At 42.2% G+C, this 26,155-nt stretch overlaps 1 protein-coding gene across 6 annotated transcripts in view; it reads left to right on the forward strand.

Moving 5' to 3' along the window:
• The window catches only part of ELP2 (elongator acetyltransferase complex subunit 2), a 124,778-nt gene extending 98,989 nt beyond the window's left edge, over positions 1–25,789 (forward strand). For 2 of the 6 annotated variants that reach the window (XM_030551623.1, XM_030551622.1), the window contains exons 17-23: positions 8,106–8,178; positions 8,726–8,918; positions 17,878–17,999; positions 18,739–18,881; positions 19,173–19,286; positions 21,689–21,832; positions 25,693–25,789. In XM_030551623.1, coding sequence (XP_030407483.1) covers positions 8,106–8,178; positions 8,726–8,918; positions 17,878–17,999; positions 18,739–18,881; positions 19,173–19,286; positions 21,689–21,832; positions 25,693–25,747 — 844 coding nt within the window. In that variant the 3' untranslated portion in view covers positions 25,748–25,789. The other 4 variants (XM_030551625.1, XM_030551626.1, XM_030551624.1 and 1 more) reach the window with 3 other exon arrangements.
• The last annotated feature ends 366 nt before the right edge of the window (positions 25,790–26,155 follow it).

Here is a 26,155-nt window from a genome sequence, read left to right on the forward strand (position 1 = left end):
CTGCCTGTGGCAGTGGGGAGTGGCACAGGTCCCCCATGGTGGCCGGGAGCAGCAGGGGAGATGCGGGGTTCCCCCCTGCCACTCCTGATGGCCGGGAGCTGGAGGAGTACCCCACAGCTCCCTGCCTCCACAGACAGCAGGGGCCGGCACTGACTGAAGTCATGGAGGTCTTTGGAAGTTACGGATCTGTGATCTCTGTGACTAAATTGCAGCCTTACTAATTAGACATTTTCTTACTAACACTCTGTCTTCTCCTGTGCTTTTTGTTGTCTTCTTATCATAGAATCATAGACTTTAAGGTCAGAAGGGACCATTATGATCATCTAGTCTGACGTCCTGCACAACTCAGGCTACAGTATCTCACCCACCCACTCATGTTTCAAACCTGTGTCTGAGCCATTGAAGTCCTCAAATCATGGTTTAAAGACTTCAAGGTGCAGAAACTCTTCCAGAAAGTGACCTGTGTTCCACGCTGTAGAGGAAGGCAAAAAAACCCCAGGGCCTCTGCCAATCTGCCCTGGAAGAAAATTCCTTCCTGACCCCAAATATGGCCATCAGCTAAACCCTGAGCATGTGGGCAAGACTCAACAGCCAGATACCCAGGAAAGAATTCTCTGTAGTAACTCAGATTCCACCCCATCTAACATCCCATCACAAGCCATTGGGCATATTCACTGCTAATACTGAAAGACCAATCTCATTATACAATCCCTCCATAAATTTATCAAGCTTAGTCTTGAAGCCAGATATGTCTTTTGCCCCTGCTACTCCCTTTGGATGGCTGTTCCAGAACTTCACTCCTCTCATGGTTAAAAACCTTCATCTAATTTCAAGTCTAAACTTCCCGATGGCCAGTTTATATCCATTTGTTCTTGTGTCCACATTGGTACTGAGCTTAAGTAATTCCTCTCCCTCCCTGGTATTTATTCTTCTGATACATTTATAGAGAGCAATCATATCTCCCTCAGCCTTCTTTTGGTTAGGCTAAACAAGCCAAGCTCTTTCAGTCTCCTTTCATAAGACAAGTTTTCTATTCCTCGGATCATCCTAGTAGCCCTTCTCTGTACCTGTTCCAGTTGAATTCATCCTTCTTAAACATGGGGGACCAGAACTGCACACAGTATTCCAGATGAGGTCTCACCTGTGCCTTGTATAACGGTACTAACACTTCCTTATCTCTACTGGAAATACCTCGCCTGATGCATCCCAAGATCGCATTAGCTTTTATGATGGCCGTATCACATTGGCGTCTCATAGTCATCCTGTGATCAACCAATACTCCAAGGTCTTCTCCTCGGTTACTTCCAACTGATGCGTCCCCAGCTTATAACAATAATTTTTGTTAATTAATCTCTAAATGCATGACCTTGCACTTTTCACTATTAAATTTCATCCTATTGCTATTACTCCAGTTTATGAGATCATCCAGATCTTCCTGTATGATATCCCGGTCCTTCTCTGTATTGGCAATACCTCCCAGCTTTGTGTCATCTGCAAACTTTATTAGCACATTCCCACTTTTTGTGCCAAGGTCAGTAATAAAAAGATTAAATAAGATTGGTCCCAAAACCAATCGCTGAGGAACTCCACTAGTAACCTCCCTCCAGCGTGACAGTTCACCTTTCTGTATGACTCGTTATAGTCTCCTCTTTAACCAGTTCCTTATCTACCTTTCAATTTTCATATTGATCCCCATCTTTTCCAATTTAACTAATGATTCCCCATGTGGAACCGTATCGAATTACCTTATCAGTCAGTTCCAGTGGTTTCCCATATTTTCCTTCCTTGGTTTCTGTCAAATACCTTGGTAACTGGCAAGTTATTTTGACTTTCCTTAAAATTTTAGTTTTTACCAGTTTTTATGAGCCTGCTCTTTATTTTTACATTCAACTAAAAGATCCCCATCTTGCAACCTTCTGGCTCCTCTAATATGCCCTATATTTTTTAAATTCAGTCAGCTACTTTCACAGGATGAATGTCACCTATTCTTATTTCCATGGCTAGTGATCATAAGATTGTGGCTCATTTCTTTTCTCAGCTTTGCTTTTTTGCCTATGTCATCTTCAGAGCCAGCTTCTACTCTTTCTTCTCTCTCTTCCCCCACCACCTCCTTGTATCTTACATTTCAGCCATTCATCCACTTTCTGCTTGGAACACTTTCTTTATGCTAACCAGCTTGCTCCTGCCCAGCTGGGCTTCATGATCATTTAAATAGTGACAAAGGGTCCTGTGGCACCTTATAGACTAACAGAAGTATTGGAGCATAAGCTTTCGTGGGTGAATACCCACTTTGTCAGACATGTGATCATTTAAGCCTCTCTTTCTCTCCAGGTGCAGCCAGGTAACATAATTGGCCTCTCAGGCCTACATTAACTCATTAAGGACCTCTGTGGAGTACACACCCCATCACATCCCACCCATTTCTAATGCTATCTATAGTAGATTGATTATGTTTGAATATATGCAAATGCATGCTCTTTGTGTTTTGCTGGCCTCCTTGGGTTTGGCTCCTTAATTGGGGGAAAAAAAATGGTGCTAAACATCACTCACTCATGGTGCAAAGTGAATTAATTAGTTGTGATGTAGTTAATAATGGTAATATTTGATCATTGGAGGCAAACTGGGAAGTTCATATCTCCAAGAGTTTGTCTCAACCTCACTGCAAACTCAGATGTGCAGAAAGAATAGCAAATATGAGAGACGATCAGCTTGGCTTAACAGTGAAATCTTCGGTGAGCTTAAACACAAAGAGGAAGCTTACAAGAAGTGGAAACTTGGACAAATGACTAGAGAGGAGTATATAAAAATATTGCTCGAGCATGCAGGGGTGTAATCATGAAAGCCAAAGCACAACTGGAGTTGCAGCTAGTAAGGGATATGAAGGGTAACAAGAAGGGTTTCTGCAGGTATGTTAGCAACAAGAAGATGGTCAGGGAAAGTGTGGGACTCTTACTGAATGGGGGAGGCAACCTAGTGACCAATGATGTGGAAAAAGCTGAAGTACTCAATGCTTTTTTTGCTTTGGTCTTCACAGACAAGGTCAGCTCCCAGACTGCTGCACTGGGCAGCACAGTACGGGGAGGAGGTGAGCAGCCCTCAGTGATGAAATAACAGGTTAAGGACTATTTAGAAAAGCTGGATATGCACAGGTCCATGGGGCTGAATGCAATGCATCTGAGGGTGCTGAGGGAGTTCGCTTATGTGATTGCAGAGCCATTGGCCGTTATCTTTGAAAACTCGTGGCAATTGAGGGAGGTCCCAGATGATTGGAAAAAGGCAAATATAGTGCCCATCTTTTAAAAAGGGAAGAAGGAGAATCCAGGGAATTGCAGACTGGTCAGCCTCACCTCAGTCCCTGGAAAAATCATGAAGCAGGTCCTCACGGAATCCATTTTGAAGCACTTGGAGAAAAGACAGGTGATCAGGAACAGTCAACATAGATTCACCAAAGGCAAATCAGGCCTCAACAACCTGATTGCCTTCTATGATGAGATAACTGGCTCTGTGGATATGGGGAAAGCAATGGACGTGATATACGTTGACTTTAGCAAAGCTTTTGATACGGTCTCCCACGGTATTCTTGCCAACAAGTTAAAGAAGTATGGATTGAAAGACGAACTGTAAGGTGGATAGAAAGCTAGCTAGATTTTCAGGCTCAACGTGTAGCGATCAATGGCTTGATGTATAGTTCGCAGACGGTATCAAGTGGAGTACCGCAGGGGTTTGTCCTGGGGCTGTTTTTGTTCAACATCTTCATTAATTATATGGATGATGGGATGGATTGCACTCTTAGCAAGTTCATAGGTGACACTAAGCTGGGGGGAGAGGTAGGTCCAGAGTGATGTAGACAAATTGGATGATTGGGCCAAAAGAAATCTGGTGTGGTTCAACAAGGACAAGTGCAAAGTCCTGCACTTAGGATGGAAGAATCTCATGCACTGCTACAGGCTAAGTGGCAGTTCTGCAGAAAAAGACCTGGAGATTACAGTGGACGAGAAGCTGGATATGAGTCAACAATGTGCTTTTGTTGTCAAGAAGACTAATGGCATATTGGGCTACATTAGTAGAAGCATTGCCAGCAAATCGAGGGAACTGATTATTCCCCTCTATTTAGTACTGGTGAGGCCACATCTGGAGTATTATGTCCAGTTTTGATCCCCCACTACAGAAGGAATGTGGACAAATAGGAGAGTGTTCAGCGGAGGACAATGAAAATGATCAGAGGGCTGGGGCACATGACTTACAAGGAGAGGCTGAGGAACTGGGCTTATTTAGTCTGCAGAAGAGAAGAGTGAGAGGGGATTTGATAGCAGCCTTCAACTACTTGAAGGAGGTGCCAAAGAGGATGGAGCTAGGCTGTTCTCAGTGGTGGCAGATGACAGAACAAGGAGCAATGGTCTCAAGTTGCAGTGGAGAAGGTCTAGGTTGGATATTAGGAAAAACTTTTTCACTAGGAGGGTGGTGAAACACTGGAATGGGTTAATCTAGGGAGGTGGTGGAATCTCCTTCCTTAGAAGTTTTTAATGTCAGGCTTGACAAAGCCCTGGCTGGGATGATTTAGTTGGGAATTGGTCTTGCTTTGAGCAGGTGGTTGGACTAGATGACCTCCTGAGGTCCCTTCCAACCCTGATATTCTATGATTCTATGTGACACTCCGTTCAAATTTACAGGATTTTATTTACAACCATGACAGTTAGATGCTTGCTTTAAAATAAAGCTTAGATTTTGGAGCACAAGATGACATCTTGGAGAGATGCGAGAATGTGATACTTGAGTACACCCACCCCCATCTCCCACCACTATCAATTGAATCCCTCCAGCTAAGAGTCGGTAGAGCAGGGTTTCCCTCGCTTTTCAAAACCAAGAACTGCATCAACAACTTCCCAGACAGTTAGTGGCTGCACCTGCTTGCCATATATATTTACCAACTTAATCATGCCTTATGGTCATTTTTAAAAAATTAACCTGTTTTATTTCAGTGGCAGTTTTGTCATAATACCTACTTTAAAGTCAAGTATTTTATAAGAAATGCTATTGAAAGAGCCCAGTGCTCAAAATTTGGACAGCTTTAGGGAAACAATCACCAATTTGCCAGGAAAAGTGCTAAAATAAAATAATTGTTTTTCTTCAAAGGAGAAGAATGCAAAACATGTTGTTAAACATCTAAGTGTCCAGAATAACAGGGGATTTGGGGATATCTCATATTTGAATGGAACATAGTCATATTAATGCTAGGAATATAAGAACAGCCATACTGGGTCAGACCAAAGGTCCTTTTCGCCCATTATCCTGTCTACCGACAGTGGACAATGCCAGGTGCCCCAGAGGGAGTGAACGTAACCTAATGATCAAATGATCTCTCTCCTGCCATCCATCTCCACCCTCTGACAAAGAGAGTCTGGGGACACCATTCCTTACCCATCCTGTCTAATAGCCATTAATGGACTTATCCACCATGAATTTATCCAGTTCTCTTTTAAATGCTGTTGTAGTTCTAGTCTTCACAGCCTCCTCAGGTAAAGAGTTTCACAAGTTGACTGTGCGCTGTGTGAAGAACTTCCTTTTATTTGTTTTAAACCTGCTGCCTATTAATTTTATTTGATGACCCCTAGTTCTTGTATTATGGGAATAAGTAAATAACTTTTCCTTATCTACTTTCTCCACATCACTCATGATTTTATATACCTCTATCATACCCCCACTTAGTCTCCTTTTTTCCAAGCTGAGAAGTCCTTGCCTCTTTATTCTCTCCTCATATGGGACCTGTTCCAAACCTCTAATCATTTTAGTTGCCCTTCTCTGAACCTTTTCTAGTGCCAGTATATTATTTTTGAGATGAGGAGTCCTAATCTGTACACAGTATTCAAGATGTAGGCATACCACTGATTTATATAAGGGCAATAACATATTCTCCTTCTTATTCTCTGTCCCCTTTTTAATTATTTCTAACATGCTGTTTGCTTTTTTGACCACCTCTGCACACTGCATGGACATCTTCAGAGAACTATCCACGATGACTCCAAGATCCCTTTCCTGATTAGTTGTAGCTAAATTAGTCCCCATCATATTGTATGCATAGTTGGGGTTATTCTTTCCAATGTGCATTACTTTACATTTATCCACATTAAATTTCATTTGCCATTTTGTTGCCCAGTCACTTAGATTTGTGAGATCTTTTTGAAGTTCTTCACAGTCTGCTTTGGTCTTCACTATCTTGAGCAGTTTAGTGTCATCTGGAAGACAAGGGTTACATTTTGGAACTGTGCATGCTACACTTTATATGCCCTTTCTGTAGAAGGCAACATTCCCAGCTTTTTCTCTTTTTAATTCGTATTTTTGTCAAATGAGGCTTCATCTTTAACAAACATTTTGTTGACCATCTGAATTTTGCTTTGAGGAAAACAGCTGCTGCTAATTAGGCAGCTTATGCTTACATCCTCACTGAGGCCTCTTATCACTAGTATTATACAAATAATAATATATATCCTTTAGAAAGAAAGGATTAAAATAATATGTGTGCTAACAAGATTATCAGTAATAAAGAAATGTGGATGAGAGCAGAATCCTAAGAACAAAGAATGTAGCCCATATATAACAGAATAGAGGAAAACACTTATAAAGCAGTGGCTTGTAAAAGAACATGAGAGTCATGATGTATAATCAGCTGAGAACATGAGCTCCCAGTGCAACGCTGTGGTCAAAAGTGCTAATGTAATGCTTGTATGTGTAAACCAGGGGATATTGAGAAGGAGTGGAGAGGATATTTTTACTTCTGTAGTTTGCGCTGGTGAGACTGTCCACAATTCAAGAAGGATACTGAAAAACTGAGCAGGGGAGTTACTTCAGTGGGAGGAGCATTTCAGTGTGTACACATCCACTGTTTTGTCGAAAAAAGTGTGTAGTGTAGAAAGGCCTTATACTAAGTTCTTTCGAGTTCTATTTTGCCCTTAAATTGGGATATCATCCTCTCTTTCTGGGGGAAAAACAGTGCTTTGCTTTTCAACCAGCGGAGAACAATTGAACAGAGAACAAGGTCTTTGACAAAGCAACAGCTGCTGGGTTGAAGATCCTGTTCTTTGTGAATTGATTCAGCCTGCTCAAGAGCATGGGGGCGGAGGCTCTCTACTCCAACATCAATCTTGTACAGGAAGATTTTCAGCAAAGCACTGATTACTTTCATGAAGAAAAAAAACCTTCATAAAAGTGCCCTTTCATGAAAGTGAAGTCCCAAGAAAATCAGACAGCTTAACAAAGATCCTGTTCTTCATATTGCAGCTCCCTTCCGAAATCTTAAAAAACCAACTAACTCCCCCACATCTGGGAAATTAATACATAACACCGCTATGTTGTATGTCACTTCAGGTTAGTCTGTGCATAACATACCTAACACAAAACAGACTAAGTTAAGGCATCCAGTAGTGTTTACCCTCTAGTCTTCTACCCAGAATCTCGCTCACACTTTGCTCCTAGCACAACAGTGATACACCTCAGACAATATACTATGTTATGGCTGTGCTTCAGAGTGGATGCTAGCCTTCAAGCACCCTGTTCCCCAGATGTGAGTTAATGTGATTTTCTAGAACTGGTCAAAAAAGGTATTGGGGAAAGACTGGCTGATTTGTGTTGATGTGCATGTATCGTGTTGAGCGAGTTCATATGTTAATATATAATTGTGTACCTCTCCCACCCATGAAAAAAAAACACCATGTGTATCATTTTTCATTTTTAGATTGTAAACTCTTTGGGTCAGGGACTTTGTCTTTATGTGTTTGTACAACACTTAGCCCAATGGGCCCCTGATTCTGATTGGGTCCTCCAGCCATTATTGTAATATAGATATTTAACAACAGTAAAGTAAATGGCAAACTCATTTTTATTCTGTTCGTGAAGGGTTTGAATTGCCTTTTAAATACTGCTTCCTTTATTGATTTGATCTAGAGGTCTGAGGGAAAAATGAAGGACATTAGATACTCATATTGTTGTTTTTGAGATTGCCTCATAATTTACATCTCAGTGGTGTTTTTTAAAAAAAAATCCTATATAACTCTTGAAATGTATCACCGAGATTCTGTAATCTGTATAACAAATTTTATTTTCTGTTTCAGATATGGACATGGCTATGAAATATTTTGTGTTGCTTGTAACAATTCAAAAACTATAGTTGCCTCAGCATGTAAGGTAAGAAAAGAGAGATTTTAACACCATTTATTGAAAAGGGTTTTATGATATCAGATTGACAAGGATTGTGGTCTAAAAAGTTAGAGCACGGGATTGGGAGACAGGATTTTAAGTTGTCATCTACATTCTGCTACTTGACTCCCAGTGACTTGGGGAAAGCCACTTAACTTTTCTGTGCCACAGTTTGTCCATCCATAAAACAGGTATATTTTGCCTTATGGACATGTGCAAATGAATGTACAAAAATTAGTAATAATAAATGATTTTTGGTTTTTTTGGTGTTGAGCAAGTTAAGAAGAAAGTGAATTGTCAGAATTCATAGATATACTGTTGTCAGCTTCCAGAGATTAGTAGAAGGTTAAGCGGGAAACATCCTTACTATCATAGTAACATCTGAGTGAAAATAAAACTTGGAACTTCCTAGAGGAAAATTCAATCTAACTCAGTTGCAAGTATTTAAAAAATCATGCTAATATTTTAAGGTGGTGTAATTTTGTGTTTTGTTTCCTTTCCTTCATTTTCAGTGGTTTTGTCCCTGTCCTTACAGGCTTCCAAAAAAGAACACGCAGCAATTATTTTGTGGAGCACCATTTCTTGGAAGCAGCTGCAAAGCTTGTCTTTTCACAATCTGACCGTTACTCAGATGGCATTTTCTCCTGATGACAAATTCTTATTAGCAGTTTCCAGAGATAGGAATTGGTCACTGTGGAAAAATCAGGATAAAAAACCATTGCAATCAGGTAAGCTACATCGCATTGGTGTGTCTATTCAAAAAGAGGTATTGAAACTAGTAAACAAGTTTAGCTTTTAAAACAATTTTAACAATAAGTTAGTAAGATTCGATTATATCTCACTATAACATCTTGTTTTACTTTTATTTTTTCACTCTTTAGGAAATAGAGAATTGTTCACATACTGTACATTTATTGTCGTATGGACCAGCCACAAAGTAGATAAAATGTAGAAAGCCAGGCATAAACATATTAATAAAATAAATACATGTGTTGAAATAATAATATATGTATATAGGATGTGCTATCTCTGGGTTTTGTCAAGTAATTTGATTTGGTTTCACTAAACCAGAGCTATAAAAATACTCGTTACAGGAAACCTATGATGTGTGGTCTGAAGTGTAAAACTATAATCCATTAAGTAAGTTGTTTGTTTGTTGTGGTCTGTCACTCCTGTGCAGGCTAAAGGACACTATTAGACTGATGTCCAGCTCAGAGTCTGTTGGCCTAGTGTAGTAGGGCTGTATATCTGTTCAGTATTTTTTGATAAGATTAGCCACCTCCCACCTCTCTGGTGCTTTCTATGCACTCTACAGCAGTGGTTCTCAACCAGGGGTACGTGTTCCGCTGGGCATATGCAGAGGTTTTCCGGGGGTACTTCAGTTCATCTAGATATTTGCTTAGTTTTACAACAGGCTACATAGAAAGCACTAGTGAAGACAGTGCAAACTAAAATTTCATATAGACAATGACTTGTTTATACTGCTCTGTATTCTGTACACTAAAATGTAAGTACAATATTTCTGTTCTCATTGATTTATTTTATAATTATATGGTAAAAATGAGGAAGTAAGCAATTTTTCAGTAATAGTGTGCTGTGACACTTTTGTATTTTTATTCTGGTTTTAAGTGAAGTGAAACTTGGCGGTACGCAGACAAATGAGAATCCTGAAAGGGGTACAGTAGTCTTGAAAGGTTGAGAGCCACTGCTCTATAGGGTACGTTGACTTTACAAACATGGCTCTGTCAGAGGAGAATTTGATAAGAAGAGATTCATGTGACTTTCAGCCTTGGAAAATCCTGCAAGATCCAACTCCTAGTGGAGTGTGTTTTACTCAAATGTCATATACATATCCTGAAAGCGGTTGTAGTTATACCAGCTGTTGATTTGAACATAATTGCTAGGTGGTTGGTGTGTAATGTTACTAAGCTCCACAGTATTTTCATAGAGTCAGGTCCTGATCAGGTATGTGTCTGATAGACCTGCCTGGGAGATATTGGTGACATTGATCAACTCCTTTGTTAGAGGATAATTTGATAAGAAGAGATTCTCTTGACTTTCAGCCTTGGAAAATCAAGTCCATCATGACTGGGTGATTGTTGTTTCTTACCTGAGAGGTCCATCCCAGAACATAACACGTTGTCCAGTTTAGTTTTAAAAAGCACTAAAAAATATGCTGCATTGCAGGTTGTTGGGCTGGATGACCTAGGGTTAGACTCCTACGCAGATACAAAATTTATATCTGCGGATGCGGATATCCACGGATATAAAGTGGATATCCGCAGAGCTGCAGGGCTCTATCAGGAACCACAGTGGCAAAAGTAGCAGCATGTCGGGCCGCTGCTTACAGGAGCCAGCACCCAGCTTGGGCAGCTCCTCCAGTGTGGTTATATCGCCCCCAATCCTACCCACTGGGGTGGGCACTAGACTCACAGGCAGCTGTCCTTGGTGCAAGCAGCTCATGCTCCTGGACAGGAGACGCAGAGTGATGGCCCGACATGCTGCTGCTTTCACTGCTGCGGTTCCTGGTAGAGCCCTGCAGCTCCACGGATATCCACTTTATATCCGCAGATATAAATTTTGTATCTGCGCAGGACTCTACATAGGGGTTTTCTACATCTATAATTTTCATGAGGCAAATTTGGTAGCATAATTATACTTTGTATTTACAAATTTTAATAAGTATGCTACAAGTAAATGAAGTATACAGTGCATTTCAAGGGACAGTACTGAGCCCTATGTTTAAAAACTAAGACCGTGTCTCCACTACAGAGTTAAGTCGACTTAAGTTATGTCGACGATCATAAGTCACTTGTGTCTGCAGAGTATGTCACCAGTTGTTGCTCTTGCATAGACAGGCAGTGTTTTGCATCACAGGGAGCTATCCCACTGTGCAACTCGCCACCCTCTGTCACCCTCTGTTGCTGGGAGCTCTGGGAATGGATCGTGGTGCATCATGGGGATGTGTTCGCTGTCCCATCATTCTATGGGCTTCCTACTTCATTTCATGCCATTTTTCAACAATCCTTGTAAACTGTGCACCTGCCATCTCTGCCTGACAACATGGCTCTTGAGCTACTGACCAGTCTGGTGATGAGCGTTATGAACATAATGCAGCTGGTCCTGCAGTTATTTCATGAGCTGCAAAACAGAGAGTGAATTGGTGATGCATGCCCTGCTGGCCTCCATGGAAACAAATAATACAAGATTTCTGCTGCCATGGTAGACCATTGGTACTGAGCTCAGGAAACAAGCTCTGAATGGTGGGATCACATCGTGATGCATGTATGGGATGACGAGCAGTGGCTGCAGAACTTTCGGGTGCACAAATCCACCGTCCTGAAACAGTGTGTGGAGCTCGCTCCAGCACTGCGGTGCAAGGAAACCAGAATGAGAGCTGCCCTCACTGTGGAAAAGCAAGTGGCAGTCATTGTGTGGAAGATGGCAACTCCATTTGCTACTGGTCAGTCGCAAATCAGTTTTGAATGGGAAAGTCCACCGTGGGGGTGGCAGTGATGCAAGTGTGCAGGGTCATTAATGCTATGAAGGACTATAACTCTCGGTAATGTGCAGGAAATAATTGATGGCTTCGAGGCAATGGGATTCCCTAACTGCAGTGGGGCGATAGATGGACCACATCTGAATTTTGGCCCCCTGACCATCTTGCAACAGAGTATATCAACCGAAAGGGCTACTTCTCCATGGTCTTGCAGGTGCTAGTGACTCACCAGGGCAGTTTCACTGACATCCATGCAGCATGGTCAGGGAAGGTGCATCATGCACACATCTTTCAGAACACTGGACTCTATAGAAAGCTGCACGCTGGGATTTTCTTTCCAGACCAGAAGATTCCATTGAGGATTGTGGAAATGCCCATAGTGATCCTTGGAAACCCCACCTTACCCTTTGCTCCTGTGGCTCATGAGCAGCAAGGAGCACTTCAACAACAGGCTCAGCAGGCATCGAATGATTGTTGAATGTGCCTTTGGTCAATTAAAAGGATGCTGGCCGGTTAGGCCTCAGTGAGAAAAGTATTCCGATGGTCATTGTGGCCTGCTGTATTCTGCATGTTTGTGACGCAAAGGGTGAAAAGTTTCCCAGGGTGGACAACTGGGGCTGATCGTCTGGCTCCTGATTTTGAACAGCCAGAAACAAGGGCAATTAGAGGGGTGCAGTGGAAGGCTGTTTGAATCAGGGAGGCTTTAAAGGAGCATTTTGACAATAAGTCCCAGTAATGTGTCTTTATGTAATGCAGAGGTCGGCAACCTTTCAGAAGTGGTGTGCCAAGTCTTCATTTATTCACTCTAATTTAAGGTTTCGCGTGCCAGTAATACATTTTAACATTTTTAGAAGGTCTCTTTCTATAAGTCTATAATATATAACTAAATTATTGTTGTATGTAAAGTAAATAAGCTTTTTAAAATGTTTAAGAAGCTTCATTTAAAATTAAATTAAAATGCAGAGCCCCCTGGACCAGTGGCCAGGACCCAGGCAGTGTGAGTGCCACTGAAAATCAGCTCACGTGCCGCCTTCGGCACCCGTGCCATAAGTTGCCTACCCTGATGTAATGCATTCGGCCAGGCAATGTTTTCTTGTCCCCTTGAATTGTCCCTCTATGCTTGCTTCCTGAGCATTAATTGTACTAAGCAAATATTCCCACCTGTAGCCACTGTGTTTCAATGTTAGCGCTGACTGATGTGTGTATGTCACAAATAAAGAGTCATTTCAAAAATTCAAGTTTAATAACAGGACAAAACACAAATTTTTGGTCAAACATGGGACATGACAATGAGAAACAGTCTCAAGGTTAGTTCTCTCATAGCTGTGTGTAACTCTAGCTTTCACTGGGAAACAAGTCCCAAGGCATTGAGTGCACAGGGTATTGCGAGGGACCGAGAACACATGAGGAATGTGGTAGGGGAGTTTAGGGAGGGCATGGACCGAAGTTCTGTAGTGGTTACAGGGGAAATTATGCACAGACTTGCTCATAGTGCATAGTAATGAGGGACTTCATCTCTGTCTGGCCCTCCGGGAGCTTTATCATCCACTTCTGCCTCTGTGTCCTTTCCAGCTATCCAGCCTCAGTCTTTCGTTAATTGACTCCCTCCATGCTCTTGTTTGCCATGTGCTACATCTGTTGACTGCAGCACTTTGCAAAACATCTCTTTACTCCTCCTGGTCCTCCACCTTATCTGAAGGAGGTGCTCTGCTGTTGTAGAGGAGTGGGTCCTCAAGGGCACATCTGCAGAAGCCAATGAAACAATGAACAGAAACAGTATTGTGTGTGTGCTTACAGCTGTGAATCATAAAAGTTGCACACACCTCTTTTTCACTATCCCTTGGCTAGCACGCACATCGGCATGAGTCCCAAATATGATGAGTTTGCAGGGAGGAGGATGACAAGGGGGAATGGGCAAGAATTGATAAAGGGTGGTGTGATGGGTTCCCCCCGGGGTACCACCTAGAAGTAGAATACCACTGAGCCTTCTGACCCACCAGCCTGGGATCCCTCTCACACTGTACTGCTGTGACGAGCTGCAGACCTGCTCTTGGTCCTACACCTCCACTAGCATTCACATTGGCAGGGACACACCCAGCTGCAGTTACATGCAGGCTCTCTGACCAGTCACTGCATGACCAACAATAGAGAGGCTACAGCCAAAATAACCTCCAGCTTCCCAGTCTAGGACCCCAGAGCTATACCGTCCTGCCCTGGTTAAAACCCTGAACAGTATGAATTTATTATCCAGTTCGCCTCCCTCTCAATGTGAAAAGGAAATGCAGCAGCCTTTGCCCCTTGAGCTAAGATTTCCAAGCACTTCTTCAAACTCACTGGTTTAAATAAAGCAAAAACAAATTTATTAACTGCAAAAGATAGATTTAAAGTGATAAACAGATCAAAGCAGATTACCTAGTAAATAAACAAAAACACAAACTAAGCTTAATTTACTAGAAAGATAGGATTTGAATTAACAATCTTTCACCCTGATTGATGGTTCAAGCAGGCTAGCAGATTCTCAAGGTACAAGGTGCACCTGCTTTATAGCTTGGAATCCCCAGGTTTTTCAGACACAGGCTAGAAATCCCTTTATCCTGGGTCCAGCACTTCCCCCAGTTTAGTTTTTGTTCCTCAGGTGTTTCCAGGAGTCCTCTTGTGTGGGGAGTGAAGAACACCAGAGGATGTCACTCCGTGCCTTATATAGCTTTAGCATATGGCAGGAACCCTTTGTTCCCAAACTCAGTTTGTTGAAAAACATTGAGATCCCATGATGGAGTCCAGAGTCATGTAGCCTGCTCACATGTTCTTGCATACCTTGCTGAGTCATGGCAGCCATTACTTACAGCTTGTCTGGAATATTCACAGGGAGGTTAAGTTCTTCCAGGGTCCATTGTCTTTGCTGATGGGCCATCAGCACTGTCTGGCTTCTTCATTGTTGTTCTAACTTTAGATACAAAAATGATACATGCATATAAAATAGCATAATCATATTCAGTAAATCATAACTTTTCCAATGACACTTCACTACCCATCTTGTACAAAATGCATCATAATTATGACATAATCATATCATGATACTATCACTGTGAAAAATGTGGGGTGCAGTGTCACAGGTGGTTTGCAAAGGGGATCACTACAAACAGCTAGAGAGACAATTCTAAATATTGGTACCTTTTTCCATAGCCTAGGATAATCAAATCCAATATTTCACTCCTGAGGGTAACCCAGGATGCAAGATGCATCTCCTGTATGTGTGTTGCTTCAGACCAACTCTGTATGCTGCTCGCCTGTGTGCCGCTCTGGTCCCTGCAGAAATAATTGCCAGATGGCACAGCAAAGTTTCTTACAGCCAGGGGAGAAACAGGGCAGCTTTGCCAAGGAACCTTCAGCAGAGGATTGCAGAATACATGCAGGGAAGTTTCTAGAGATCTCTACGGAGGGTTCCCAGGACATCTCTATGTACATTAACAAACTTTTCCGCCGTGGCCCCACTGCATATATGGACAGGCTCTATTGTTAATTTCTGTCCCTTCTCCCTCCTCTACAATATAACAAAGTACATGACAGCTCAATCTCCTCTCACCATGCAGTATCAAAGCAAAATGAGCACTTATCGGAGCTCCCCTCTGCTGCATGCCAGAGCCAGAGTGCTGGGCCTGGCTAGACCTCTCCAGAGTGGAAAAGAGGTCCTGATTCACCGCACCACTGGACAGCCCTGCTGTGTGCTTCACATCATCCTTCAGCTCCACTTTCCCATCCACCACTTCATCATTGGGGTTGAGTCCACTGGCTGCTGCCTCTAGTTCCCCCAAAGTATCCACAGGCACTTGGAAGAGGAGGTGGGATCGCTGCCGAGGATGGCATGCAGCTCCTTATAGAAGCAGCATGTTTTCGGCGCTGCACTAGAGCAATGATTGGCATCCGTGGCCTTCTGGCATGCTTGCCCTCAGCTCCTTGATCTTAGAGCAGCACTGCTGCATGTCCCTCTTATGCCCCTTCTCCTGCATGCCACTGCAATCAACCGTCAGTATCAAAGTTCATGTTGCTAGAGCAAAGCTGCGACTGCACGGCCTCCTCTCCCCATAGACTCAATAGATCCAACAGCTCTGGTGTGCTTCACGCAGAAAAGCGTCTGCCGTGGAAGGCTGGCATGGTCAGCTGGGAAGATGCTTTGTGAACTGTGCATGCCAAGCAAATGGGAAGAGGAATTTCAAATGTCCTGGGCCTTTAAATGTGGGAGGGGAGCATACCTGTGTACCTTCAGGGCAGCAGAGTTCAAACTGCTGACCAGCGGTCATGATGGGCATTGGGAGAACCTCCTGGAGGCCAGTTAGGGCAACATAGTCATGCACATTGTCTATACTGATGCTGCGTCACTCTAACTGTGTCTCAAAAAGCTCATGCTTGTCAAGGTGGTTTTATTATGTTGGTGTAGCAGGGGAGTTACATTGGTGGGAGGAGCATTTTAGTGTGTGTATCTCCACTGTTTTGTAGACAAAAGTTGACTTTTGTCGACTAAACTATATAGTGTAGACATGGCCTAAAGCAATACTATTAGGTTAAAAATCACATTTAAAAACAAACTTTCTTACCTGATAGTACATTAGATTATTAAAACTTAAATTTCCATTGGTTTTGTCAGATATGAAAATTGGCCGTGTTGATTCTTCTAAATAAGTTAAATATCCCCAGATTTTGATGTTTGATATTATCTCCCATAAATAATCTGCTAAGAGGAAACTCCAGTGGTTGGTGGACTGGTTGTTTTTTGTTTTGTTTTTGGGAGGGGGCGGGGTTAGGATTTTTTTAAACATTGCAAAGAGATTTTGGGGGATACAAAAATGTAAATACAAATGGCAAATAAATTAAATAAGTAAAAATGTCAACATTTTGTGGCTGTGGAAGGCTCTGAGCTTATTCCACAGAGACTGCCATTTTCCTGTGAAACAGGCAGGAAGCTTTGTAACAGAAATCGAGTCTTTTCCACTGATTTCAGTCAGAAAAGCAGTCAACTTTGAATGTTGTTTTCAGTTGAGTTTCAGCATCTATTTTAAAGTTTTTGTGAAAGGAAGGAAAAAATGTTTTGGTGTTTTACTTTGTAGATGAGGTCTTAGATATGAACGAGAAGAAAATCTGCTGTACTTCCCACTTTCCCAAGATTTTTTGCTCATTAACTTCTGAAAGTATGTGTTACTGATGTTTAAGTATGCCAGTCCAATCTAGCACTAATCTTGCTAGCTTGTTTACAGTACTCTCACTGGAGAAACTTCTTTTGTCTATGTTTGTGTTACTTTAATAAAGCAGTAGGAATAAGATTGGCACATTTAGTTTAAACTCCAAATAGCGCACACTGTTCCAAGTTAAGGATCAGGAGTACTCTGTGGGAGGTGGAAGGAAGAGATTCTCTTTTCATGTACAAATCCAGAACCCATCTGTCAACGAAGTACACATCACCAAATCAGTTTAAAGTAAAACTACATTTACTGCCATCCCAATAAATTTAAAGGCCTATTAAAATTTAAGATTACTGCTTTTTCCATTGCAGTAAATGAGAAAGCTTTTCTGTTGTTAACAGTTAAACTTAAAACAAAAAATTGCTACCCAAGACTGCATGATTCTGGAAATTTGCAATATCACAGGAGTTTTTTGTAGTAAAGAATGAAGAACTGTTATTGGGTCAGTGACTTCTGCACGCATGATGATACAGTGAAAGTTACATTGGTAATACTTTTCAAAGTCACTAAAATGTATTTATTAAGATACTATCAAAAATAAACCGAATGTCATAGAATTAGACCAAGTAGAATATGAAAGAGTATTCTTATAGGCATGGATACATTTTCAGAGTGAGAGATATGCATGCAGAAGATAAAACTATTTTTGCTATCATCTGGTGTTACAGCTAACAGTATTATATTGTAATTAGGCTGACTAGTTATATTGGTCATTGTTCATATATAATAAATATGAAAGGAATATGGCTTGATCCTTCCTACAAAGTGCTGACTATCCCAGCTCCCACTAAAGTCACTTGGAGCTGGGGATGGGATTGTACAGGATTATTTCTGTAGCTTTGGTCCCCCACTCCCTTTACTGCTTTCAAAGCAAAATAAGAGCAGTTTTTTTTTTTTTTTTTTTACAAAAGATAATCACAAGGATTTTTCTTCTGTTTACTTGTTTTATTCCAGAACCTGTTTTCAGCCTCTTTGCATACACAGACAAAAACACAGCTGTGCATAGCCGGATCATTTGGTCTTGTGATTGGACCCCAGACAGCAAATATTTCATTACCGGAAGTCGGGACAAAAAGGTAACTATACCTCTACCCCGATATAACGCCACCCAATATAACATGAATTCGGATATAACGCAGTAAAGCAGTGCTCCAGGGGGACGGGGCTGCGCGCTCCAGCGGATCAAATCAAGTTGTATATAATGTGGTTTCACCTATAACATGGTAAGATTTTTTTGGCTCCCAAGGACAGCGTTATATCGAGGTAGAGGTGTAATACAAAAGGAACTAACGAAAAGAACAGCATAAAGTAAGCATTGATTTGAAATAAACGTATTTGGATTTAGCAACTGTATCATATGTATGAATAGTGACATGGAAGTCATTGGGGCTACTTGGGTGCATAAAACTAAGCACGTACATAAGCATGTGCAAGATTATGGCCAGTGATTTGCTTTTTTTTTATTGTATATAGCAACAAAAGGAGAACATGCTGTGTGTCATTTTGTGCATGTGTTTTTTAATCAAGGAGTCTGTAACTTGATTCATTCTGCACTTACAAGTGGACGTATATTTACTGGATATTGGTGCCAACATCTTTAATAATACCACTCTAAACTCTGTTTTTAAGAAAGATTTGAATTCCTATAAATAGAAGCTGTTGTTTATTTGGGGGTGGGGGGTGGGGGAAAGAGTTTTGCTCTGCCTACCTCCACACCACAATGCAAAATTACTGCTATTCCTGATGTGTTCTTAGTTCCTAAGCACAGGTACATAAAAGATAAAAGGGAACAATTGATTCTCTTATTTCTAATAGGTCATTATCTGGGGTGACTGTGGCTCAGCTGGAGCTACTGAAAGCAGTGGGCTAGGTGCAATCGAGCCTTGTTCTTCAATGCTGGATGCTGGGGATTCTGTCACTGCAGTCAGTATCAGCCATGTGCTTGCTCTTGATGAAAGGTATTGTTACCTCTGCATTCTGTAATTCGTTTGTTGGTGGTTTTTTCTTTTTACCTGAAATTGATATTTGTTTTCCACTTTAGTCAGTGGAAGCCTTTTATAGGTCTGTTGCTTGCTCTCTTTTAACATTATATTTTTGTTTTCATTTACATGTTCTTTTGATGATGATAAAATATTGATTTGAAGAGCAGGTTTCAACATAAAATGTGCATGATTTGGGTAGTGATCATCTTTTTTGAAAATTATTGATTCAAGCTTTTTAGAAATAACATAATTGTTCTTTCTCAACAGCTACATCATTGCAGTAGGGTTAGAGTGTGGGAAGATTAACTTGTACACATGGAAGCAGAGTGAGCAGAGACCAGTGTTGACTGATTGGACCAAATGTGTTGAGACTGACAACAGGTATCTTTTTGGTTGAAGGGTCTCATGAGCAGTTCTCCAGACCTATCCTGTCTTACAAGTGTGGCAAGATACCTTCTCGGTCTCACCAGCCTCAGCTGTTTTTAGCCTTGGTGAGATGGACTTGAGTAAAACAGTCCTTCTAGGATGCATGGGGCAGTCTGTTCCTTCTCTCAGCCAGTCTTTTGGGCTTGTTTTTCTTCCCTTATGGGAGAGAATGCAGCCTCCCCTCCTGGTGAGGCTCGCTGTCTTGCTGCTCCTAGCCTACTAGCAGCTTGACTCCTTCTCTCTCTCCTGCCACCCCCCTTCTCCCAACAGGGGAGGGTTTAAAAAGGTCTCAGGCAGCCCTTAGTTGGAATTAGCTAATCCTAACTGACCTCAAGTAGCTCCCTCTCAGCTGATTCTAACTGATTCTCTGGTAACCCCTTCTCAGCAGAACCTGATTAACCTGTAGTTACGCCACCTCAGTTGATAGGGAGGAAGGCTTTTTAATCTTCTGGGACTGTTTTCCCCCCACCCCCACCCTCCACCCCACAGCTGTCTGTCCTGAGTTTATCACACAAGTCATATGCAAGGAAGGAACTTTCTTTGAGATCTGGACAGTACTGGAATTCTGAATTAAATTTATTCAGATACACCTTTTTTTTTTTTTTTTTTTTGCTGTTTTTATGGTGTATGAAAAGCTCTTGAAGTTTTTTCAGAAAAAGACAATATGCAACCCCTGTAACCCCAAGAAATCCTCCAGCAAAACCTGGGAAAGACCAGCATCAGCATTCCTGATATTTCCAAGGAAGCTTTTTAAAGACAAAAATTTTATTTCAGGCTGCCATTAAATATCAGAGAAAGGCAAAAAAGGGCATAAACCCAGTTTTTAAGAACTCCTTTGATGTCACCTCTAAGGGTAGAATAGGATTGAAGCTTTTAAAAATGTTTTTAAAAAATCACTGTTAAAATGTGGAGAGGAGTAGGAAGTGAGAGAAGACATGGTGATTCCTAGCTCTGTATTCACTGGGAGTTGGTGCAGGGCTATGGCCATTCCAGAAAGGCTCCAGATAGGGTATGACTTTCTAATAGTTGTTCCCAAGTCATAATCATACTTCAGCACCAATTCTTAAGTTCCTTTAATTTGGTCCAAGTAACTTTTTAGTTTAAATTCAACATCCTAATCATCACTGTTACTCAGGAAGCATTGTAGCTAGAACAAGCAATTTTATATGGCACCTTCCATACAGAAAGCAAACCCAAAAGGATTAGCACATAAGGTATACAGACTGGTACTGTAGTGACGTGGTGGGCACATACAACAATCATTATAAAGCTGGTCAGGAACATTTCATTGAACCAAAATGTTTCACAGACACATCCATTTCCACAAAACTGTTGTTCAGAGAGTTCCTGTAAGTGGGTGGGTAGAGGATTGGCCTGGGATGTCAGAGACCCAGGTTAAAGCACCCTGCTCTGCCTGATTTGGAGTGATTTGGGATGAAAAACTACTGTGAATCTGGCAGAGCAGGGACTTGAACCTAGGTCTTCCACAGCCCAGGCTGATATCCTGACCACCTGCTTGGAGAGAGAAAGATACTCACAGACACATCAGTTTTGTGTGAAAATGTTTCAAAAGGTTTGGTTTTCATTCCAATATGGAATGGAAAATTTTGAAACCACAAAAGTGGCAGTGAAAACATCCTCCTGCCACCTCTAAGTCATTATGCTCCTAAGCACTAGCTTATGCATTGCATTCTGTTTTAAGAAGTAAGAAAAAAAATTACTCATTATACTGGAATTATACCCTACTCTTTATTTTGGGGGCCTGGGCATGATCATCAGTCAGAAACCTTAGACTGATATCTTCAGTAAATGACAGCAGTATTTTAGAGTACACTACAGGAAGGGAAGCTACAGTGTTGCTCTGATTTTGTAATTAGAAATTATAGATGAATTCCAATCAGAGCCATGCACTAGAATCACCCTCCACCACCACCATACATTCAGGAAATTGGGATTCACATTTGGATCTGCAGATGAACATTGTGACTTTGGCTCATGAATACTTAGTCGATTTGAAAGATACATCAAACAATGTTCTAGCATTTAGTCAGCAGTGTCATTTCTGAGCAAGTGAGATGCTTAACCTGAAACTAATGTGGTGAAACTTGAAATTGATAGCAGTTTTAATTATTGACAAGTGAGAGGATAAAATGTCATTAGTGTTAATAACCCTAGAAATTGTGGAGTGTTTAATACCTTCAGGTCATGACAAATCAATTTTTCTCAGCTGGTAGCACTGAAAGGGAGTGCACTAATTAGATAGATGATGATATTTAAACTCAGAAGTCCAACTGAGTTTGACATTTTGAAGTTGGTGTATGTATTCTTTTTTTCAATGTCTTCCGTCTTCATTGCAGCCAAAGTCATACTCTTGCTGTCAAACGGCTATGCTGGAGAAATCGGGTGGGCAGAGCTGGACATAATGACCAAGACAACAGTGAATGGTTGCAGCTTGCAAGTTGTGGAGCTGATCACTGTGTAAAGATACTAAATGTTAACAGGTGTGCTCTTTAGATAAGGCAGCAGACCCAGCTGAGCCAAATGAATCTGTATTTAGTTTGTTTAACCATTTAATTTTTAAACTCCATTTTCTGTTGTGAAAACAGGAATGTCTGACAAGTGTATTCATCTAATTTATTAAAGTATCTTGAATAATAGCACCTTGTAGTGTCTTGAAGTGTAAATTATTATCATATCCAGCAGTATTAGGAAGTTTCAAATACACTGGGTGTTCCAGCTAGTAAATATTTTGGAGTGTGTGAAATAGATGGGGGTTTCCACTTTTATATAGAAATGGTGGCAAGGAGACAATGTTTCTTCACTCTGCATGGAGATGGATAAGCAGAGAAATCGGTACTTCTGTCATCCAGTTGAGAGGGAAGGAACTATTTGTGTTTGGGATTCAAATGAAGTATCAAAACATTTCAAACTTATTACAGTAACTCCCCATTTATTGTTGTAGTTATGTTCCTGAAAAATGCTACTTTAAGCAAAACAATGTTAAGCAAATCCAATTTCCCCATAAGAATTAGTGTAAATAGTGGAGGTTAGGTTCCAGAGAAATATATATATACACACACACACAGTATAAGTTTTAAACAAACAATTTAATACTGTACACAGCAGTGATTATTGTGAAGCTTGGTTGAGGTGGTGAAGTCAGAGGACGGGATATTTCCCAGGGAATGCCTTACTGTTAAATGATGAACGAGCACTCAGCTGAGCTCTCAAGGGTTAACACCAGGGTCTCAAACTCAATTTACCTTAAGGCCAGTGCCAGCCCTCACATCCTCCCAGTGGGCCAATAATGTCACTCATGCTGCCCAGAACCCATCGCCCCAAACTCCAACCCACATCTGCCTAAGGCCCTGGGATGGAGTTTGGGTGCCGGGTGCAGGCTCTGGGCTGGGACAGTGGTAGGGTTGAAGGCTGTGGGAGGGAGTTTGGTGGCTGGGAGGGAGTTTAGGGGTGGGAGGAGGTATATGGGGAAGAAGTGGGGTGCAGGCTCTGGGAGGGAGTTGGAGGGCCCACTTACCTGGAGCTCCAAGGCCGGGCAGGCTGGGGCCTCCGCGTGCTGCTGCCTCCAGGCACTGCACCTGCGGCCAACGGTTGGGGCAGGGGCAGCATGCAGAGGCACAGCCCTGCCCTGTCCCAGGGCCGCAGGGAGGAGCCAGCAGACACGTGGAGCAAGCAAGCAGAAGCCATTGTAAATCGCCCGGGGGCCACACCAAGGGACAGACCTGGCCACAAAATGGCTGGAGCCCCGCGGGCCACATTGGGGAGGTTCTCAGGCCACAGATGGTCCCCAGGCCGGAGTTTGAGACCCCTGGGTTAACACGTTAATGTAGCCTCACACTTTACAAGGCATAGGCACCAACTTCCCCACCTTCCCATGGGTGCTTGACCTCCTCCAGCCCCACCTCCACTCCACCCCTTCCCTGCCCCCATTCCAACCACTTCCTCACAGTCCCCACCCTAGCTCCACACCCTCCCTGCCAATATTCCAACTCCTTCCCCAAATTCCTACCCTGGCCCTGCCTCTTCCCCGCCTCCTCCCCTGAGCATGCCATATTTCTGCTCCACCCCCTCCCTTCCGGAGCGTGCTAACACTGCCAAACATCTGTTTGGCGGCAGCCAGGCAGGAAGCGCTGGGAGGTAGGTAGAGGAGCGGGGATGTGGCACGCTCAGGGGGAAGGAGGTGGGGAGGGGAGCTTGGCTGCCGGTGTGTGCAGAGCACCCACCCACTAATTTTAAGTCGTGGGTGATCCAGCCCCGGAGCACCCACAGAGTTGGCACCTATGCTACAAGGCAGCACAAATGGAGGGAGGAGACACAATAGATGCATGGCAATGGCTGCAAACATTTCCTGCGGAAACTGAATCTGATGATGAACCCACACTATCCCACTGAGGTGCACCACTTTCCAAAGTGTGTGTGTGATGCTCATTGCCCCTTTAAGTACACAGACCCCACTTTAAGTACATAGCCTTTTTAAGTAGATCAGCAAGTTGAATCTGCAGCTGCTGCCAGCAAGCTCCCTCCGTCCTGAGCCCTGTTGTGTCCGTCCCCTCTTCCCCGCTCTGTGGAGATGGGGTACAGGAGCAGGAGGAGGGGGGCAGGCTGACATCAGCCCCCTTCCCCCCCCTGCACAGCTTTAAAATAGTTATGCCTGGGACTTCAACTCCTCTATCCATTCAATAACAGCCAGGAAATACTTTTCCCACTGGTCACTATTTTTGAAGTGTATTATACAGCATATAGTATTTCATATTTCAATTAGGTGAAATAAGTACACGGTGCAGCTAATAAAACCAGTACAAGACACCACCCTTATTAAGCAATTTCCTCTCTTAAGAGACTACTCCTAATCCAAATTTACAATTTTGCTTTTCCTTTATTATAAGACTACCTCAGTTAATTGTTTGTGCAGCTGTGTAAGGCCACAATCCTGCAAATGCTTACAAATGTGCTTAACTTTACCATGTATACAGTGGTGGTGTAGCCATGCTGAACCCAGGATATTAGAGAGACTGGGTGGGTGATCGTATCTCTTATTGGGCCAACTTTTGTTGGTGAGAGAGACAAGCTTCTGCGCTTATACAGAGTTCTGCTTCAGGCCTGGGAAACAAAGGCCAGGTCTATAGTACAACTTACGTCAGCGCAGCTGCACCAATACAATTGTGCCGCTGTTGCGTGTCTGGTGAAGGTGCTCTGAGCCGATGGGCGAGCGCTCTTGCCTCGGCTCGATAACTCGACCTCTGTGAGCGGCGGTAGCTATGTTGACGGGAGAAGTTCTCCCACTGACACAGCGCTGTCTACACCCACACTTAGGTCGATGTAACTGCGTCTCTCTGGGATGTGGATTATTCACATGCCGAATGATGTAGTTACACCGAAGTAAATCTGTTGTGTAGACCTGAGCTAACTCAGTGCCACTGCTAAATACAAAGTTTGAACAGATTGTTTAGCATAAGTAGTCAACATATATTTCAAGGGACTGTTCAGGTGAAGTGATCTGTTAACACCCAAAAATCATGCATTGAATAGACACTGGATTTATGGCTTATTACAACAATCTGTAACCCACTAACTACCCCCTCCACCCCCACAGCTAATTTCCCGCTCCTTCTCTCCCTATGACTGGAGGGGTGTTAACAGGCTATTTCACCTTGAATGGTCCCTTGAAATGTATGTTTGTTTAGCATTAGTAGTTATTTCTTCAAACCTTCAAGTGTATTTAGCAGTGACACTTTGAAAAATCCACTCCCCTGAGTGATGTTGTTACTACCCTCCAGGGTAGACAGCACTATGCTGGCAGGAGAACTTCTCCCATTGACATAGAGACCACCTCTCGGGGAGGTGGATTCACTCTACCACTTGGAGAAATCTCTCCCTTGGGTGTAGAGCATCTTCCTTAAAGTGCTATAGCGGCACAGCTGCGCTGATGCAGCGTTTTAAGTGTAGACCCACCCTTTGTCTTCCAAACCGGAGGAAGAGCTCTGTGTGAGCTCAAAAGCTTCTCTCTCTCACCACTAGAAGTTGGTCCAATAAAAGATATTCGCTCACTCACTTTGTCTCTCTCGCTTTACCTGGAGCAGTCACACTGAAGTCATGGGACTGCTCATGGTGGTAGAGTTAAACACATGCACAAGTGTGTGCAAGATTGGGGCCTAAAGCAGGTTTCTCTGGATTATAAACAAGAAACTGTGCAATAGTAAAAGGTCAGTCTTGCACATGAGTTAATATGTTAAAAGAAGAATAATTTCATGTATTTTTATTTCACAGGGATGAAATTCTAAATGCATAATATTTCAGTGATCATTGAACTGAAAAACTGCTCATTTTGTTTCTTTCTGTGCAGACCACCAGATGTCAGTATAAGAAAAAGGATAAGCAAAGGACCACAGAATCTGTGATATATAAATGAAAAAACAAAATAAAATTATCATGTCATTCAAAGGAAAATATTTGTTCTAGGTTGAGGTTGCTTAAATAAATGCTTCTGATAAGCACCTGCCAGGAATAAAATGTTCACTCTCCATTTGTTGAGATGGGTTGAATCTGACTTTAGAAAATGGAGAACATTCTTCAAATCAGACTGCATCATGTTCTGCGTTCCATTACCCTCACCCCAAAACTACAAGTTGAAGATCACAATATAATTTTTAAATTTCATCTAAAGCAAGAAAAATTAAGAGTAAAATCCAAATTATTTTACCAAAAAGCTTTTAAAGAGTGGGGGTTTTCTGCATTTTATGAAATCCTGTTAGAGTTTGTGTTTTACCTTGTGGAGCCTGGTATAACCATGCAGGTGTTGTAAGAAG

This window comes from Gopherus evgoodei, chromosome 2, assembly GCF_007399415.2.
Source record: "Gopherus evgoodei ecotype Sinaloan lineage chromosome 2, rGopEvg1_v1.p, whole genome shotgun sequence".
In the NCBI taxonomy this organism is placed as follows: Eukaryota; Metazoa; Chordata; order Testudines; family Testudinidae; genus Gopherus; species Gopherus evgoodei.